Below are 21,007 nucleotides of genomic sequence, written 5' to 3' on the forward strand. Positions count from 1 at the left end.
GCAGCCCCTCACAGCCCAGATGAGCTGCCCTTCTGTTCCCTATGCCTTCCCCCATCCACCTCAGCCATGTTGAGCCTGGCACTGGTTCCCTGCATGCCTCCCCCCAGCACAGCTGAGCCCCATTTCCCTGCACCTCCCCCCCAAACCTCACAGAACTGCTGAGACCAGCTCTGATTTCATCCCCCTCTCTCCTTCCTCTTGAGTCTAGCCTCAGTTCCTGTCACCTCCCTCCTCCTGCATCCAAACTGAGCTCTGCACCTCCCTCCAGTGCTGAGGAGGAGCCAGCTTCTAAGCTGGATCCTCACAGCTCCCACTTCCTCACGGGCACTGGTTCCCCTTCCCTCACCCCCACTGCCTCTGATACAGAGGCAGCAAGATTTGGGGGGGGGGGGGGGGGAGGCGGTGGATGCAGGTAGTCAACAAGATTCACCAATAAGCAGGGACTTATCAGTTAATCATGTAGTAGTCTACGTGTTGACATCCCCAACAAAAACAGATTGAATAGGATTGTTTTTGTTCTGTGCTTATATGGTTGTGGACCTGAGCCAAGCCTGATGGAATTAGTTAAGATATTGTCTAAAGACAATATATAGTAAAGGACAGAGGCAGCATAGACAGGAACAGAAGACTGGACCAGAAGGAAAATAGGAAGACATTGTTTAGCATGCACATAGCTCCTTATATTCCTCTACACTTTTGCCACAGAAAAACTGTCATGGCTTCTGAATGTACGAGAAAGCCTATCTGGGAATATTCTGCAGGAATGCCTTCCCTGAGAAAAACAGAAACATGTGTAAGGAGTGCAATAAGATACAGGGCCTACCTGCAAGAATAAAACATCGTAAGTAAAACTGCTTATTCGGAGAAAATTATGTGGTTGAAGATGTGGCTATGTCTGAAAAACCAACGTGGACTGACTTTACAATGCAGCGTTCTTCCATACACTCTCTCTCTGTCTTTTAGTATAAGTAAATTCCCAAGCTGTTTGCTATATTGGATGTTGCTAGAAAAAAAATTTAGCTTGATAATTTTTATAGCTTGTTTAATTAGTTAACTAGGTTTAGAATTCATCACTCAAGTATATGATGCTGAAAAAAGAGAAGTCTCAAGTTGCCAATTGCTACTTATATCATTTTCTTATTTTATACTGTATAATCCATGCCTTCTTTTGGAACATCATTGTCACAGACCATAATAGTGATGTCATAAATCTATTCCCTATTTTACATCAGCATAATTCAGTATTCCCAAAAAAACTCCATCTTATACTTGTTTTCAATTAAGCTTACCCCAATATTTAAGTGCACTCTAAGCAGTCAGTCTTTGCCTTTTTGGCAATTTGGAATCAGATCCACATTAAAATGACAGCAGCAGTGTGGAAGTGCTCTGAGAACTTGTCTGTTAGAAGCTTCAGGGGGGTAGCTGAGTTAGTCTATAAAGTGCTACCAGACCATTTGTTGTTTTTTAAGTTTATCCTGTACAGACTAACAAAACATGTAGATGGTATCATGAGCTTTCGTGGTCATCTGAAGAAGTGGGCTGTGCCCACAAAAGCTCATGATACCATCTACATGTTTTGTTAGTCTATAAAGTGCTGCCAGACATTTTGTCTGCTAGAGTTAATAAAATTTGAAAAATGTTTAAAGAGAGAGTTTAAGGACAGCCATTAGCTGACAACTCAGACTGCTGCAATAGCAAATGTGAAACATTTATGTGACATTTAAGATTTAGTTTAATAAAATATAAGTGGTATTGTGTTGGTGTGTATGATTTAATTCTTACCGTTTCTAATGTACTGCTGCTGCATCTGCAGCTTGACACAGGTAATCAGTATTATGTGCTATTTCCTAAATGAACAAAAATCAAGTTATCTTAAAAAAACCCGCACAAAGTATATGCTCTTAGATGTTGTAAAATGCTATGCCGAGGTGTAAAATAACTTGTTTTAGTGATCAGATTTGCAACATTGTTTGCAGAAATGTGAGGTAGTATTAGTGGCAAACTTGATTTAAAATCAATTATTTGTTTTTAGTGATTTAAATCAATGACTTAAATTGGCTTGATTTAAATCAATCCACCTTGTTTATTTTTAAAAAGACATTTCAACATTCTATGTGTCACACGTTCACTTAATATACCATACCCATCATATTACATTCAACATATCTGTCCGGAAAAATTGTGTGTGTATATTAATACCTATCAGGTTTACTATAGTCTCTCCCATTCTTGCACAGACAAGTTCTAGCGTCACAGTGTTGATAACGCTGCAGAAGATCTTGATATGCATTCTCCTCAAGTTCCCAGGATGCATCTCTGTAAATATTGCAAACATGCATAAAAACATTTTATATTTATGTACTGAAATAACTTTATTTTCCTTAGGCACATAGTAAAATTGGAGTTCTTAAAGCATGTACATATGCTTGACATGACATAATGCAAACATCCAGCATGTAGTAACATTAAGATGAAGGAGAAAGAAGAACCTTTTTGGATTAACCACAGGGTTGTTAAAAATAGTGTATTAGGGTAATGATATAGCTGAAAACCTTGCTAAGCTTTATACTCCAGAGCGCAGAGTGAAGCCTCCCTGGGAGCAGGGCCACCAACCCCTTCTAGTGGCATCGATCAGTATAAACAACACTGTTAACTGATAAGCATCCACTTATTCATTAAACAGTTAGTTGTTTACACTCAAACATCCCTAATTAAGAGTCTATTTTTATTCAAAATTGTCCTCTGAACTAAGTCCATGTTTTACAGAATTTAACAACTTTAGAGAAAATATCTAATTTTTTTGAGAAATTATTCCAATATTTTAGCAACCTTAGTTTGAACCTCTCGTTCCCAACCTTTTGTTTTCCTTTACGAATTTATGTGAAAGGAATTTAGATTCTATAGTGACGCACAGAAGTACAAAATCCTAAAATAGATTTCCTAGCGTGCATGGATTAATCATTGTTAAACACTAAAAATAATATTTTCCAATTCTGGAAGTAGAACTGATAGTTTTTGTAGTAGTACTCTTAAGGGTTGAGTTAAGGGAGGAAAAAAAAAAAAGATAAAAAAAAAAAGAGCAAAGTCCTCAGCAGAGTCCAGAGAGTGAAATGAAGACAGCAAGGCCCTGGCTACAGCAGAACTTCTGAGTTATGAACACTGAACAAAACATTGTTCTTTCAAAAGTTTACAATTAATTTGACTTAACACAGCATTGGAATATCACTGTGCAGAAGAAAATGCTGCTTTTAACCATCTTCTTTAAATGAAACAAGTACAGAAATGGCTTCCTTATCTTGTCAAATCTTTTTTTAAGTAGTTTGTGTTTAACACAGTACTGTATTTACTTTTTTGTCTCTGCTGTGTCTGACTGCGTACTTCCAAGTCAATTGAAATGTGTGGTTGACTGGTAAGTTCATAACTCTAGTGTTCATAACTCAGATTCTACTGTATAAAGGGAATGATAGCAAAGGTTGGCCAGACCAAAAAAAGTGAAGAAAATACAGCATGGAGTGGATACGAGAGAAGTTCTGGGCACTGCAGCTGCTTTCCCGTATTAAATTGAACTGCCCATATTTTAAAAATATCTTGGTCATTTAAATAAGTTTCTAATGATAACACATTACACTTATCAACATTAAATATTATCTCTAGACTTTAGTAGTAATATATCTCTATCCTACACATTTGTAGCCTCTTACTTTAGTACAGGTTGGATCTCCCTGGTCTCATCCCATAGAACCTGAGCAGTCCTGAACAAGGGAGTTTGCTTGAATTTTCCTAGGGCTCCCCTCTTGGCTGCCAGCCCAGGTAGTGCATTATTTCCATCCTGCTGGTGGGGCTCCAATTTGGGCTGCCAGCCCTGCCCCCAGCTGGGAGCAAGGAGCTCTGCCATCGGCTGGCACACTGGCCAGGCTCCCTGTCCCAATGACACTGGCCCTGAGGGCTGCCTGCTATCAGACCAGCTGAGCTCCCAACCGTTGGTGACCTCTGTGGCTGGGGTTTTCTGTTCCAGAAACATCTGTGGTCAGGATGTTGCCAGACTAGAGAGATTCAACCTGTATTCCGCAAATCTGAAGACACAGATCGTATCTAAGAAAAAAAATAAACTGCTCTCATTGCCAGAAGAAATCCACAAATCCAATGATAATTGAATTATGCTGTGTAAGCAAATACATGGTTTTGGTTGTGTTATCCTAGTTAGGGTGGAATATACAATATGGATATTTGCAAAATTTTTGGAAGTTACTTACTTTTCTGGAATGTGTATTCCCATTCTCAACATTTCATTCTGAAATTTGTCTTTATTATTGCACACTGTACACCTAAAGAAAAATATCCCAGCACTCAGAGCTTGATACTGTATCAGAAACAGAAAAGAAAATTAGAACTATTAACATTTACTCTGTTTCCATCCTTTTGGAGCTAATGAGGTCATGGTATCTATTGAAAATTGGGCATTGCATTCATACATGCTGTTTTGGCATGGACTTCTTTAGTGCAAGGATCACTGTAGTTGGGTCTCACCTTGAAGCTAGAGGTGGTCTATTTTATTTTTTCACAAGGGTAAATGGCTGATCCAGAGGCTGGGCCTATAAGACCATCTCCAGACCATGTGGTTTCCTTTCAATGACTTTCTCTCCAATTCACTCTAGATCTGGAGACAAGATTTCTACACCCATATCTAGTCATGGAAATGAAGGAAAAGAAATAACTAAGGCCACGTGATCCTTTTAGGATATAGGCTCTGAATGTTCAGGGCTGAAAAGGGGCATTTGTGCAGTCCCAACAGACTTTTCTTTCTACAGAAGCTTCCTGAAGATGAAGAGTAAAGATCTGAAAGGTCTTTTAAAAAAGTTTCTTAGATACTGCAAGATTGGGAAGATTATTTTAGTTATTTTTTCCCAGACCTCTAAATCAACAGAATCCCTAGATGAAGTTAGATTTTATTGTTGACGTTGCTTTAGTACATTTATTGAATATTAAAATAAAAATGTAAACTTTAATTTGTTCTATTACTCCAAGTACAAAATAAAACGTTGTGAGAATCACAATAAAAGGTTGTTTTACCTGCAAGCAGTCTCTATGAAACCAAGCATTTTTACAACAAGGACTCTTCAGCACATTGTACAGTGGAATGCGCTCAACAAATTCCAAGCATATTGTACATTGTGAAGAGCCTCTAGATTCACCAGATGGAAGTTTCTGAACTGGCCGATGCTCCCAACAATATGACCTTAATTAGAAAAATCAAAGCTTTGCTTAATGACACTAACCTTCAAAAACAATCTATTGTTATTAATACTGAAGAGTAACTTCATATCCTAGATCATAACTGCAGGCTTCACTAATTTTAGTTTTTCACACATTTAGTTTAGAAATACTTTAGAAGTTAAAAACCTTAAATTCAACATGCAAAAATAATCACGCACAAAGTAATATAAGAGCAAGAAAACAGATTCTGATTCCTGATCAGTTGTTCAAAAAGATTACTAAAAACACCAAAGATTTTTCATTGGTCCACTAAAGCATTTCTGGTCCTTAAAACAGTGTTGCGTACTCAAAATAACTAAATTCATTGCTTTGTTATTGTATTTTAATTTTTTAATCTCTGAATTCCAGAAAGCCCACATAACATTAAAAAAAAACATGATACAAAACAAAAACCAAGATTTAACAGAATTTGAGAAAGAAAGAAAAAAAGAAAAAAAGAAATTTTAAAAGTGAGGGTATACTCTAAAACACCTTTAGGGTTAGATTTTAAAAGTGAATCTCACTGGTTCCATATAAAAATGTGTTGTTTACAAGTTATGTAATTCTTCATGTTCTTATATAGAACATTAAAGTGTGTGCTAACATTTAGTTGCACCCTAAAATCATTGAAAAGCTATTTCAAAAATATAGTAGTACTGTAGTAAAGGGATGGCTATTAGAAGATCCACTCCCTGCTTCTTGGTTCAGGCATTCCACCCACCTCAGGCCCAAGCACAAAGTGAGAAAAATGTAAACAAAATACAGTACACTTCAAAATGTGATCCTCTGAACTGTAAGAAAAATAGCAGAGTTCTTTCTTGTCCAAAATAGAAAACTAGGAGACCAATGACCACTCCCCTTTTTAGTAGGAGAAAGAAGAACAGGTGTATTTCAAAAAGGAGCACTTCCAATTCAGTAAAAAATATAAATTATACCTGGCAAGAAAGTACTTACCCAAAGTTTTCCATGAATTGGAAAATGCATTCCCTTTGAACCCCACAAGGGAAATGATAACTTCGCTTGCATTTGGGTGCTACACATCCAATTGATGCACCTTTTTTCTTACAGATATTACATGTCTAAGAGAAAGTTTTACAAATGAAAGCCTATTAAAACTCAAGTCCAACTAATATTGCAGGAATTATAACATTAACAAAAGAAATTTGACAGAGTATAGAAAAAGGGAGTGGTGCTATACTGGGGGGGGGGGGGGATTTAAGCTAGAACTGTGGCATTATTAAATTTATTTCTATTTTATTTACTTTTCAAAGACTTAAAGAAACTGACAAATAAGTTGGCAGTGTTTTAATCATGGTATTGAAGGTTGGTGTACTAGTGCAGCGCCATTATTACAATATGTTAATTCTATCAACAAAACAGTTTGGAGCTCAATAGAAGCCATGGAGGTAATCTGCCTATTTTAGACCACCTGTTCTAACTGGCTCCTGCTTAGCTATTCAAGGAAGACTTCCAAAACAAATGTTTTTGTTTCATCCTCAGTGTTTGTTTTATCCTCTGTTTTATCAGTTATTTGTATTTAGTCCTCAAAACTCTGATCCATTTTATACCTAACCTGTTGGAGATCTGAAAATGAAATATTCCTATTGCGTCTCAATCAGTCTCTTGCCTTTTCTGTAACAATTATCAGTCAAGTTCCACTGTCAATATTTTCTATATATCTAGACACACATACACTTGCTGATATATACAATCATTTATAAATAAGAATTCAAGCACTTGAAAGTAGGATATAAGGGCCCAGATAATGTATCAAATATAAAACATAGCACAATAGGTAAGAATGGAAAATATTATGCTTAGTATTTTCCATTTGTAAAGAAAAATCATTCTTTAATTTAAAAAATAAAGAAATCTATAGATTCATTACAAACCAGATCTATTAGAGTTTAAAGTATAAAGTAAGAGTGATTAACAGTAATACTAGAGCTTGATTCTTACCAGTTTTGCAGCTCTGGTTACTTCTTTCCTAATGTCATTGATTAAGAAACCATGAACTCCTTCATCTTCTTCACCTCTCTGCCAAATTCCACTTGACATCAACTACAAACACAGATACAATTTTAATATGCAATTCCAAGACATTATTTTAAATCAACTTAAATGTCTAGGACTGGACTACAGTAATTCCTCATTTAACACTATAGCTATGTTTCAGAAAATGATCATGTTAAGTGAAAACATGTTATGCGGGGTCAATTTTCCCACTAAAAATAATGGAAAAGGCGGGGGTTGTGTTTCAAGCAGTGGTGTCTATTGGGACCGGGACATAAGTTTGGGGGAGAAAGGGGACTGGGTTACAGCAGGGAGGGGAGGTGTTTGGCTCTGGGGAAGGGAAGGGGAGAAGAGGGGAGGTGGTTGGGAGTATGCCCCTGTGACGGGTCTGCCGGGACCCCCACTGTGTCTAGCCCGGGGGGGGGGGGGGGGGGGGCGGGTTGCCAGGGAATGGTGCAGCAAGCTGCGAACCCTCCGCCGCTTTGCAGGGAAGTGGGGGAAGCCCCGGGCAACCGCCGGCAATGGGCCAGCTGAGGAAACCCAGCTGCTGGCCTGCAAGCGGGGGCGGAGAAGAGGGGGCAAGGCCTCCGGAGAGGGGAGTCAGCGGGGAATGGCACGGCAAGCGGCGAACCATCCACCGCTTTGCACGGCCAACTGGGGAAATCATGTTATTCCAGGGATGGTCATGTAATTCAAAAAACGTTCCCTAAAAAAAATCATGCTATCGTGAAAACGTGTTAAGCAGGCATGTGTTAATGAGGAATTACTGTATAAGCATTTGTTCATTTCAATACAGAAAACCTCCTTTCCTCCTACCATACTGGTTCTAAGGAACAGCAGGAATCTACATAACTGAATGTACTATAGGGTCCAGGAGACTATGACCAACGACCATGCAGAACGGCCAACTCTAATTTAGAAACGTTTTAGGATGCATGGATGGGCAAGAATGAAAAAATAAGTTTTATCCTAAGCACTTAAACTCACCAGCTTAGCAATGAGGGTTTTAAATTAGGTTCGAAGTGTGCAGATGGTTAAAGCTAACAAGTAGGTATATTAAAAAAAGGTGACCCTATCAGAGGGCTACATATTAGGGGAAAGAGGAAGGACAGAGAAGGGAAAATTACAGTGGGGTCGTGGAAACAAGAGGGAAAAGAGAGGGGAAATTTGTTCAACATCTTAGATATCTGTACACAAATATGAGAAGTATGGAACAGGAAGAACTGGAAATACTAGCTCATAAGCTAAATTTGACTTATTTTGTTTCAGAGACCTGATGGGTTAAATCTCATGATTGTTAATATTCGTATAGAGGAATATAGAGCAAGAGACCACAGGTAGGAGGTACTGCATTATATAATCGAGACTATATACACTCTGAGGTCCAAAAAAGGTAAGAAACAAACCAGTTGAAAGTCCCCGAGTAAATAAAAGGGGGAGATCAATAGGTGATATTTGGTCATCTATAGCAGATCATTACTATCAGGAGGAAGTGGTGAATGAGACATTTCTTGAACAAACAGAAATATTCAAAAACACAAGACCTGGTAGTAATGGGGAACTTTAACTATCCAGACATCCCTTGGCAGAATAATACAGCAACGTTCAAAATGCCCAATAAGTTCTTTGAATGTATTGGTGGCAATCATTTCCTTCAGAAGTGGGAGGAGGATACCAGGGAGCCACCTTTATTATCGCTACTATGGAAGGCATCTGAGGTACAGAGTTTACTCTGGCCACCTTACATGGCCAAAGAAGCGTATGCTCTGGCGACAGCCACAAACTATATCAATACCTTAAAAGTAATCTACAAAGAACAACAATGGGCTTGCACATTTTTTTGCATCTTCATAAGATAGACTATTCAGATAGTAGGTTTTCCTCCCTCAGATTTTTATATTGGAACTTCAAGTCTTATATGCCCAGGAAGGAGGACGACAACTGAAGAGCTAATAAAAGAATAATACCACAAGAAAGAGCAAAAGAAATTTTGGGACGCGTGTTTAAAATGTTTTATTTTTAACACTATTTCACTTCAAAGACAATTACCAGAGACATTTATGAGTTCCTGCAGCAAGAACATGAATACTAGACTTGATATTCCTACATTAAAAAACAATTGTAGCTGATGATATTCTTATCACAGCTAAAAACAAAAGTCTAATTAAACTGAGACCAAACAACTAATTCAAATTAAAGTTTTATTATTAAAAATGGTTGAGTTACTGGAGTTGTGACCTATGTTGAAAGAACTACTATATTGCTAGGTCTAGTAGCACTGTAATGAAACCAAATGAGGTAGAATGAGGAATACCCCATTGTGAACAAAGTAGTAAATGTATGCTGGTAAAAACAGAATTATACTGAAAGGTATGGGGAAATATTTTAATGAATGCTTGAGTTCTTAGATCTTAAAATTCTGAAATTATACCTTCATTTAAGATGAAGAGCTAGATGGGATAGCATTTTTAAAAATTGGTGGTAATGGATCCATGTTATCAAGCTTTTATTATTTTGGAACGTGCTATTTGTTAACGTGACTATTCAAGAGTGAGTAGTAAATGCACTGTCATGTGTTTCCTTTCCTTTGTTGAGCCTTTAAATTAACTGAAAACAAGATCAACTAATCTCCTTAAAAGCAAATATTTTGGAAATTTGAAAAGAGATCTTAGAATTCTGCAGATGAAGAATTGCAGGTTTACTGCTGTTTACTTATTCTCATCAGAAAATAGGTAAGATCCTGGAATTTGATTCAGGATCTATATGAAATACTTACCAAGCAGTAGTAATGAACAGTGAGATTGTATTCCTTGTAAGTTCTCTTTTCTCCATATTTTTCTGGACAGTCATCAGTTTGTTGACAGAGGACACAGGCTAAAATATTGAAACACAGTTTAGAAACACTGAATGGAAATGGCCTATTAACAGAAAATGCTGGTTTATAACCCTTAAATTAAGCATGAGCTAGGCTACTGGATAAGTGTAATAAAGCCAGTACCACCCATCTGTTCTTCAACAGATGGAATTCCATGTTGTTTGTTTACTACACTCCACTTAATTTAAAGCAGCTGTTGTTTCTCTCCACTTTTTGCAGCTGCTTTACACTTCCATGCCTTAGACTTCCTTCTTTTTTCCATGGGTAGGCTCTGAAGTACACAGCAGAAATAGCAATGGAAGAGAGATTGCAAGCGGCTTCTTCCCTGGCACCTGCTGGATCCCAAGGACCAGTGTCCCCTTTAACATTTTCTATCATTGGGCAGGCTGAATTTTCTTTTGAGTGGGTTGAAATTTCTTATGTGTAACACCAATATTGAGGTAGTGTGTGGATGTGCACCACCAATACAAACAAAACACATATATAAAATTATATATATTTTAAACAGTCCATATGCGTGGAAGAAAATATATTAAAACAGGAGATTGTTAACATGGAGCAATGCTTACAATATTTAATATGAAATCAAATAACTAAAATTAATATTTACAGTACATGCATCATCTTTCTAACAACTCACGCTAGTAAACACAACAAAATGCATATTATTCCCACATAGTTCAGCTTTAAGATGCTAAACCAATCTATGAGTCAATCAGAAATAGTGTTTACAAGGAGAGCATGACTAATACAATACAATATTTAGTGACACTAGACAGTAAAGTAAAAGGCATTCACTACGGCTTATACAGTTTCTCTGGAGAATGTTTAGGATGTTCTCTGGAGAATGTTGTATAAAAAAAAAAAAAAAAGATGAAAGTTCTCCTGGCTTGAAACTTTCACCTTGTGTGTGTCACCAACTCAAAGGACAGCAACCCCAGAATCAATGAACACATGGCTTCGGGTTTGTACACAGATGCATAATTCCAAGAGCTTGCAAATAAGATTTCATCCTACAAAACTAGCATCACACCTAGTACTTGCTACTTCTGACTCATAAAAGCCAGAACTCTACCTGATAGCAAAGATCTGGCCTTAATGCCCAGGAGGCTTGAGGAGAGTGCTGGGTTTCAGTTTCTGCCTCTCTCTCAGTATGCAGATGGGACTCTCTAAACTCCCATCACCCCTAACTCCTCCCCAAGCCAATTAATTAATGACTCCCTCCCTCCCTTCTCCCAGCCTCTTATTCCATCATCTCGCCTGCTTACCTGCTATGGCAACTCCTCAATTCAAGCCCACAGCTAGCTCTGTTTAGCTGCTGCCTAGCTAGATGTCCCTCTCCACACCGGTGAGCTGAGGTTCCCTGCCTGCGAAGGAGCTTTGAACCTCTGAGAGGGGCTCAGAAAACAGCTGTGCCGCAGTGCAGCTTACAGGGACCAAGGGATTTTACTGACCCAGTAGGCATCTCTTGGAACCTACCAGCAAGCTGCACCCCTTCAGTTAAAATGCCCATTTTAAGGCATTTCAACTAAGCACCTAAACACTGTGATTTTAAACGTGTAGAGTAATTGATATCTGAATATAAACATATTGTACCCAACTTTTTTATAGACATATAATAGATATATTGAGGATCCCAACAGCACAATATTAATGGAAAGAATGGTTACTAGTAACTGTGGTTCTTAGAGATGTTCTAAATACGTGGATCCCACTTAAGGTGCCCATGTATCCCAGAAAAAGTGTTCAGACCATTTTCACTAGCAGTGTACAGTAGGGGTCACACATGACTTGAGAGCATAAAGGGCATAGCAACCCCTACTGCTATTCAATTCCTTGATCACCCAGAATCCTCATTTCTAAGACTCTGAGCTGCCAGTATGAAAGGCAGATCACGGGATCAAGATGTGAAAAACATCTTGAAGAACCCCAGATACTAAAAGGTAAATAACTGTTCTTTAAGGAGGTGGAAGCTAGACATTATCTGTAAGGAGACTACAAAACAATGCTTCCAAAATGGAAACATGTTGAAACTGTCACTTAACACATAATTTTTTTATAAGAGACCTGGTAGCTGCTTTGCATTTTTCTGATATTGGAATACAACTTCATCATGCTACTGAGGCTGTTTGCATTCTGGTGGAGTGGCATGGCTTTCCCTAATTCTAGTCCTGGCTTTTATATCCAGAAAGAGTAGTTGCAACTCAGATAGGCCATGGAATTTTTATAGCATATTGGGGGACAAAGGGAAGACTCAGATTTAAAAAAAAAAAAAAAAAAAAAGTTGAGAGCCCCTATTTTAGATCACTGATTTACCAAACTACGTACTGGAGTTATAGTACTGGATTTAAATTCAATCTTTTGTATTGATGTATATACCAGTTCTGTAAATATTTAAATACAAGTTAGCTAAATCAATTAAATAGCCTTACTTACCTGGGCTTTGAAAGCAGCAGAGGGTATTTTCATTCATTCTAGTACCTTTCTTCTAAATTTTTTACTATGAAATTAAAAACAACATGTCAAAAGTACTCAGTTTTTTGAGGTTGGTATGCAGCATTATACTTAGCAAAACTATCGTATCGTGGGAGACCATCTTGGTTACGACAATCTTGCAACTCACTGACATGAAGGAGGGCCACTCAAGTGACCCATCAATAGCCTAGGTTGCCCCTCACTTCCATACAGCTTCTCAAACCAGGGGTCCTGACCCAAAATGAGAGGAGGGGAAGACAATGCTATTGTAGAGGGATGGTGATACTGCCAACCGTACTTCTATCTTGTCTTCAAAGCTGGACAGTCAGAGAGAGGCAACTGCTGGGCAGGCACTCAGCTCTGACGGTAGCACTGCCGCCAGCAGCAGCACAGGAGTAAGGGAGGCATGGCATGGATTGGGAGGGCAATCACATTTTGGAGGGAGAAGTCCATCATATGTTTTACATGTTTACATTTCTTCAAATACATATTCATGCTTTGTTACAATAACATGAAATTTGAGATTTAAATACCTGAAACCACGAAATTTAATTTTGTAAATGCTGAGACTGACATTTACAAAAATGGACTGTGAATTTGATAAAGGCCCTAATAATAAGCCTTCATTAATGCAATTTTCCTCTTACTTCCCCAGCTTTGCCTCTTACTTCCCCAGCTTTTTGGAACCAAATCATCATCAAGAATTTTTATTTTGTCCTTCCAAAAGGACCCTGCAGTTTACCTATCAAACAAATGTTCATTTACAGACAAGATTTCAGTTTCCGCAAAACACACCACTCAACATAGTGGGCCCCATTTTTCCCTAATGTAATTCACTGGACTGTAGAGAAGTTACATCAGAAAGGATGTTTTGTTAATATTTACTAGAGCATTTCCCAAAATGTGGGATACAATGCAGCAGCTGCAGAGGAAGGAAGGGTATGGATAGGCCTTAATTATTCTCCAGAACTTTTAGCTATTATGCTTAGACAGAAAATGTAATCCAAATATAATTGATGCAGAGTCTGGATTAGATTTAAGGAATGAACTATCCCAACCATTTAAATCAGGGGTGTCCAAACTTTTTTCAAAGAGGGCCAGATTTGATGAAGTGAACATGCGTGAGGGCCGACCATTTTGCCTGACATTCTTTGAACCATTAAAATTAAATGCAAATTAACTATTTTATGCAAAGTTTATTGCAAACGGCATACTTTTCATTTCGTCACATGGATGACAAATCTAAACAGGTGTTAAATCACTCTGCCTTTCATATCTGAAGGCCAGATGAAAAAAAAAAATCCAGGAAGCTGAAATATGTCAGGAACATTGTAAAGTACATTACATATTATTGGTAATAAAGGTTGTCTGTCAACTTTTAAGTTCAAAAGATATGAACAGGAACATAACACCAAATATACATGTTGTGTCCAAATATATTTATAACTGATTTAGACCAACTGACATTAACTGAGATTTTACAATGTATTCATCTCAATACATATGGATTCGTTGGGGGCCATAAAAGATAGATATTGCCAAATTACCTGTGGGGCCGTATTAAACCGGAACACGGGCCGCAATTGGACCGCGGGCCGGACTTTGGACATGCCTGATTTAAATGATCAAAATGTGAGAAAAACCAGGGAATATCGCATTATGATGGTTTATACAGATTGACCAATTATTTTTGATAGATGTGTTCACTATTTACACCACAGTAAAACTAAAGAGAGTGCAATTGATTTCATTTTCCTTTCTAAGGGCTCAGCTTCCAAAAATTTGGGACAATCTTTTTGAAGAACAATCTTTTTGTTTGAGCATGAGTCAACAGTGTGACACTGTTGCAAAAACAAAAAACAAACAAACAAGTAAACATGATTCTGGGATGCATTAAAAGGAGTGTTGTAAGCAAGACACAATAAGTCATTTTTCCGCTCTATTCTGCACTGATTAGAGTTCTGGGCACCACATTTCAGGAAATAGAGAAATTAGAGAAGGTCCAGAGAAGAGCAACAAAAATGATTAAAGGTCTAGAAAACATGACCTATGAGGGAAGACTGAAATAACTGGGCTTGTTTAATTTAGAAAAGAGAAGACTGAGAGGGGACATCATAGTGGTTTTCAAGTATCTAAAAGGATGTTATAAGGAGGAGAGAGAAAAATTGTTCTCCTTGGCCTCTGGCGATAGGACAAGCAGCAATGGGCTAAAATTGCAGCAAGAGAGGTTTAGGCTGAACATTAGGAAAAACTTCCTGTCAGGGTGGTTAAACACTGGAATAAATTGCCTATAGAGGTTGTGGAATCTCCATCAGTGGAGATATTTAAGAGCAGGTTGGACAGACATCTATCCAAGATAATCCACACAGTGCTTGATCCTGCTATGAGGTCAGTTCTAGGATTCTATAAGAAACAAGTAACAACCTTACAACTATAGCCACTCTTGAAGGATCTGCTGATAATGTACACAGGGTGAAAACTGTATAACATATCTTAGAAGCAGAACTGAGTCGCAGAAGAGACATATTGAGTGATGTAATACATTTGCTGGTACAGGAATATCTATAAAAGTGAAGGATTGTGCTTGGAATAATCTAAAATCACTAATTATCCAAATGTAATACAGATGCCTTTTGGTTCATCTAATTTTGTTTTAGTACTTTAGGACAATTTTAACTTCCAATTTATATAGGAACGACAGGGTCAGAACAGAAGGCTATATAAAAAAAAGTAATGTATGGGAGATGTATAAGATTCTGAATGAGGAGAGCTTTGCTCCCAGGCTATATCTACACTGGCGTGTTCTCACGCAAAAACTCTTTTGCGGAAGAGTTCTTCTGCAAAAACTCTTCCAGAAGAGAGCGTCTACACTGGCATGTGCTTTTGTGCAAGAGCATCCATGCCAGTGTAGATGCTCTTTTGTGCAAGAAAGCTCTGATGGCCATTTTAACCATAGGGCTTTCTTGCACAAGAAATTCATGTTGCCTGTCTACACTGGCCTCTTTTGGAAGAGGTCTTGCGCAAGAGGGCTTTTTCCTGAGTGGGAGCGTCAGAGTTCTCGCACAAGAAGCCCTGATTTTATACATTAGAACATCAGTTTACTTGCACAAGAACACACGGCCAGTGTAGACAGGCAGCAAGTTTGTGCGCAAGAGTGGCCGCTTTTGCGCGAGATCGTGCAAGTGTAGACACAGCCCCAGAGTAACAGGGAGGGGCTGTTTTAGAACCAACAGAGGAAATCAGTGGCAGTGAAACACCTGGGCTAATTGACCAGGCCTGCAGAGTCAGTCCGGCCTAAGCTATTTAGGATACCTGGGCATAATTAAGAAAGCCAGTTCAGACTAGCTATAAAAGCTTTGCCTACAGTTAGGGTGCATGTGCAGCTGAGAGGATGGAAGAGAGCACCACTGGGAGTAGGAGGAAAGGAGCCAACAACTAAACACTAGGAAGATGAATCAGTGAGAAGGAATGTACTGGGGAAGTAGCCCAGAGGTTGCAGAGCTGCCTTATAGCAGGTGTTGGGGATTCACACAGGCAGCTATTATTATAAAGCCCGGGTCTCCACCCCCCTCCAGCACCCACCTCCCCATTTCCACTCAAGGAAAAAAAATGTGCAATTTATTCTCCATTTTACTATACGCTGACAACGATGAAAAGAGCTTAACAAATATCAAACTAAAGCCCTACATGTGAGGGCTAAAATTGTGGCCTGCTGTGAGCCTCTGCAGCAAGCAAAATCCACCAGGAAGCACAGGACACACTGAGTTTTCATAAGACATTTGTCACAATATATATAATGCCTTAAAACTGCTAATCAATTCAACTTAAGCAAAGCTGACATTTGATATTTGGTAAGGGAGTCAAGAATAGAGTTAAAAAAGTATTTTACCTCTGGAGTTCTTCTCCCACCCCCCTCACTCAGAAATGGCCTCTTCAAGGTCTTCAATCTTCTAGAGCTCTTGAACAGAAGGACCATCTGTACAGGCAAAGAGGACCTTTATGTAATGTCAGTACACTATGGCTTAGTGAAATGGTGAAAAATCCTGATAAATGGAGGGAGCTTAGATTCAGCTGGCAGTGAGAAGCACAAAGGTCAGAACCTAACATTACATTCATCCTGCGCTTGTCCACAAAGGCTACTAACTCCACACAGGTTCCATACAGGTTTTTCTGCATAGATCCAGTTGCAGGGTTGGGGCCTAAATTATTGCTTACTGGGTACAAAAAGTGAGACAGTTAATCAACTGTTTTGCCTGAGTTATGGTTTACTCAAGTCTGCCACCAATTTTGAAATCAGCTGGTGACTAAATGTAGGTAATACTTAAAGTCTATAAAAATGGGAACTTGTAGGCAATCATTAAGATAGCTCCTACAGATTATAGAATCTGTAATATAGAAATAAAAGTTGTTATAAAAATGAAATGTATTTATAGTACTTTGCAATTGAAGTCTACTACATAGACTGCATACTTGAAGAAAAAACAAATACTAGGCAAGCTAGTAGGTAATACACGAATTAATGTGTTTTTGTGCTACTGGCCTTCCAATATTGTAGTGTCATCATGCCAGCTTACATTTAAATATATATAAAAGCTCACAAACAGCCCATGCCTACGTCATCTATCTAATGTAGTGGCTCTCAACCTTTTTGGCCCATGGACGATCTGGCTTAGTGTAAACCTTTCCCTAGACCCCCTCCCTCCCCAGTTTCTAATGGAAGCTCATCGTTAATTACATAATGATATCGGAGCCATTTTGCTAGTGCTGTAGCTCGGGAGAACTTGTTTAATTATTATAAAGATTAAGCATTTTAACTTTCTCATGTTAGTTTATCAAACTTAATTTTAAATAAAACAAAATGGTATAGCCAACACAAAAGGTTTCAATGTTTTCTTATTTATGGTGGGGTGGAAAACCTTTTCTGGGGTCCCTTTTTTCTGATCCACAGGAAAAAAAAAATCAGTTGGGAGCCACACATTTGAGAAGCAAAAAAACTTTTCCAAAAACACCCAACCCTCACTGATGTGGTCCCCAACTGAGACACCTCACTCCTCTGGTGCCCCAGCCCCTACTGGATGAGGGAAAGGCACAGGAAGGCCTGAGGTTCAGGGCTTCCCATAGGCCAGATTTACTTTTTTGGTGTTCTGGAGTTAGTGGATTTTATGGGCACCCTTAGGTTCTGGGGTGTGGACAGAAATGAGGGGTTCATTGTGTGGGCCAGGACTGCCAGCAAGTGGGATAGGATGGAGGTGAAGAATCTGGGAAGGAGGTGAGGTGCAGAAGGGGGAGAGATTGCTACATCTGGGTGGGAGGTGGGGTGCAGCAGCAGATTTGGAGTAGGGTGTCTGGCCAGGGAGAGGGAGCATGAGCAAGAGAGGGTGAAATTTGTGTCCAGGAGGGAGAGTGCAGGTAGGTGTCTGGCCTGGGGAGAGGGCACTGGAGCAAGCTGAGGGTGCATGGTCTTGGTGGGGAGGGGGGAAGGGAAGGGAGTGAGAGAGAGGGATTGGATTGCAGGGGTCTGGGCATGAGTGGGGACACTTATCTAGCTTTGTGTCCCCTTGCAGTGGGGAAAGCCTCTGGACAGCACACTGCTGTTCCCCGAGTGGGATGAGGAGGGAGCTCAGTCTCCCCTCCCACAAGCAGCGGGAAGCCTGTGCAGCCATGTGGCTGCAGCACCGGCTTCCTGCTCGGCGGGCACACAGGGAGGGGTACAGGTGAAGAAAGCCCCAATCTTCTCCACTATACCCAGCTCATAGAGAGTGGCAGAGCACAGGGTGAGGAGAGGCAGAGGTGAAAGCGGCAATGCATGGAGTCCCCATCAGAGCCTGAGTGCATCCTGCCCTGCAGAGTCCCAGCCAGGCCTCTGCTGGGGATGGCAACAACTCTAAGAAGCTGGGGTCCAGAAGCAGCTCCACCAGCTTTTACCTTGGCCCCACCTCGGCCCCACCTCAGCCTGTCTTCTCTACTATCCCTTCCATTGCCCCACCCCTCGCCAGTCTCCCAAACACCCATGACCCTACTGGTCTTTTGCAGCTTTCTCAGAGGGCCCTAGGGGGTTGGAAACTCTCTCCCTCGCCCGTTTACACAGGCCAGGGATCAGAGCTCATTTCTAGCCAAGCCCGATTTTGTTTTGCTTCTGGTCAGCCCCCAGCAGCAACTGTTCCCAGTGCTGGCAACCTCTGTAACCAAGAAGAAGCAGTCTTTATTCACTGTATATACTGGTTGGGGCTGACATTCACAGATAATAGCATTAGATGCATTTGTCATGTTGTTTTACTGCATACCCACCATGCAGTACAAGATTCATACTGGCAAGTACAAGATTCATACATAGCAAGACACATTCTGTGCTATTCAAGTGGTCTTTCAAAGCATCCCTCTTATAGCCTTGGTATCTGGCTGCTCAGAATGAGCAAACAGCTGTTCCACCTTCACGCCGGCAGAAACTTTCTAGTCATTAGCTTCACAGGTATTATGAAGCACACAGGTGGCAACTATAACAGTAAGATTTATTTTTTAAACTAAGGTTTATTCTCCTGTGAAGACAGTGTCCTCAGTCTTTCATATTATCAAAGGCACATTAAACTGTCAATGTGCACCTGCAGAGCTTGTAGTTGAAGCGTTCCTTGCTGCTGTTGAGGTGGCCACTGTTTTATGAGCCATAGAAGTAAAGGGGTAAAATGGGTCTCCCAAGATCACTGTTGGCATTTAAGCATCCTCAATAGTAATGCTCTGGTTTGGAAATAAAGCTCTCACTTGCAGCTTTCTGTGTAGGGATAACATATTAATGTATTAAAAATGTGATTCCCCCAAATGGAAGTGACTCCCCATAATTTGTTCCCCACAACTTAAAGTATTTAGATTTATTATTAATTCTTCTTCTTCTTATTATTATTATTTGTTAAGATTGTTAAATGTTTAGATTTATTATTATTATTGCCCCTTTAGAATATAATGTATTAGGTCATGTAACTTAGAACTGTTAAGAATATAATCCTATGTAACCAGAAACAGGCCCCCCCCCCCCCCCCCCCCCCCGTGCTCCAGGGCATGCTCAAGTTTGTGCAAGGGGCTGCTTGAAATTGACATTGCAAAGATACATTGTAACAATGCATTGTCAAACCACTAACTCTGCTATGGGAGCCAAGCCCTGTAATTGACTAAGGGCATTGTTACTTAATTGACGCCTGTTCTCTTTAAAACATTGTAACTTTACTCAGCACTCAGAGAATGTTTTAAGCAATACCACCCAGAAACTTTTTGTACCTACAACTCTGATATATGTAAAGTTATTATTATACAAAAACATTGTATGGGAAACATTAATTAAGGAATGTATGTAAGAGAGAGAGAGTGCTTGGATGATGAGTGAATGGTTCTGAGAGGTGCCAGCCTGAGAATACAGCAACAAAGGGCTGAAGAAGGCATCAGGTGCCAGTGCAACCAAAAGGTGTCAAGTGGAGAAACTGGAGGTCCACCCGATGAGATCACTGACGAGCACCTGGCAGCCACCCTGGAGACATCAGCATGATGCAGCAATTTCCATAGACTGGCATAGGAAAAAATTCCTATAAGAACTGGACTAAAAAACTATGGAATCAGAGTCCAAGGTTCTGCTGCCAGCCCACCAGGAGCTTCAGATGCGCATCTGATCAGGACTTCGCTCCCCACTACCATCACTTGTGTACAGAGTACAGGCAGTCCCCAGGTTACGTACAAAATAGGGACTGTAGGTTTGTTCTTAAGTTGAATTTGTATGTAAGTCGGAACTGGTACATATTGTAGGGGAAACTCTAGTCAAACATTTCTCCAGAGCTCAGTTTTATTCTCCCACATCTCACTTCCCTCAGTCCTTTATTCTCAAGCTGAGATGTCTGCTGAGAAAAGCTGCTCCGTGTCTCCCTGGTCTGCTGGGGGGAGGGGGGGGGGGGCGCTAGCTTCGCGTCTCTCTGGTCTGCTGGGGGGAAGCAGCTAGTGTGGGGTTGCCTCACCCCGTTTGTAAGTAGGGATCCGATGTAAGTCGGATCCATGTAACCCGGGGACTGCCTGTACCTGGCCAGTATTCTGTCACAAGCAACTTCCAGGCTGGTAACTATAGACAGAACTTGAATGAATGGATGTATGAATGAATGGTTATATATATATATATAAGTGTATAAGGGTTAAGTAGTGATAGGAATAAGTAGTTAAACAACGTTGTTTGCTTCTATCTTTTCTTTATTTTTTATTATTATCTTTACAATAAATGTGGCTTTTTGCTTTATCCCCCTCATAAGATCCTGCTTGCTTTTATTTGGTACAACATCTGTACAGGCTTGTGTTCTAAAAAGATGCCTGCATCTTGCAACCTCTCTGACCATTCCATGCTGATTTCAATAAAATGCCCCTGAT

At 39.7% G+C, this 21,007-nt stretch overlaps 1 protein-coding gene across 2 annotated transcripts in view; it reads right to left on the reverse strand.

The window, feature by feature from the left end:
- G2E3 (G2/M-phase specific E3 ubiquitin protein ligase) overlaps positions 1-21,007 on the reverse strand; it is a 48,708-nt gene that overhangs the window by 20,139 nt on the left and 7,562 nt on the right. For both annotated transcript variants that reach the window (XM_075926989.2, XM_075926988.2), the window contains exons 2-9: positions 16,506-16,592; positions 12,578-12,641; positions 10,043-10,140; positions 7,213-7,314; positions 6,208-6,332; positions 5,071-5,236; positions 4,254-4,360; positions 2,200-2,316 (exon numbers count right to left, since the gene is read on the reverse strand). In XM_075926989.2, the coding sequence (XP_075783104.1) occupies positions 2,200-2,316; positions 4,254-4,360; positions 5,071-5,236; positions 6,208-6,332; positions 7,213-7,314; positions 10,043-10,140; positions 12,578-12,614 (752 nt within the window). In that variant the 5' untranslated portion in view covers positions 12,615-12,641; positions 16,506-16,592. The remainder of the gene's footprint in view (positions 1-2,199; positions 2,317-4,253; positions 4,361-5,070; positions 5,237-6,207; positions 6,333-7,212; positions 7,315-10,042; positions 10,141-12,577; positions 12,642-16,505; positions 16,593-21,007) is intronic.

Source organism: Pelodiscus sinensis, chromosome 5 (assembly GCF_052426305.1).
Source record: "Pelodiscus sinensis isolate ZL-2025 chromosome 5, ASM5242630v1, whole genome shotgun sequence".
Taxonomy (NCBI): Eukaryota; Metazoa; Chordata; order Testudines; family Trionychidae; genus Pelodiscus; species Pelodiscus sinensis.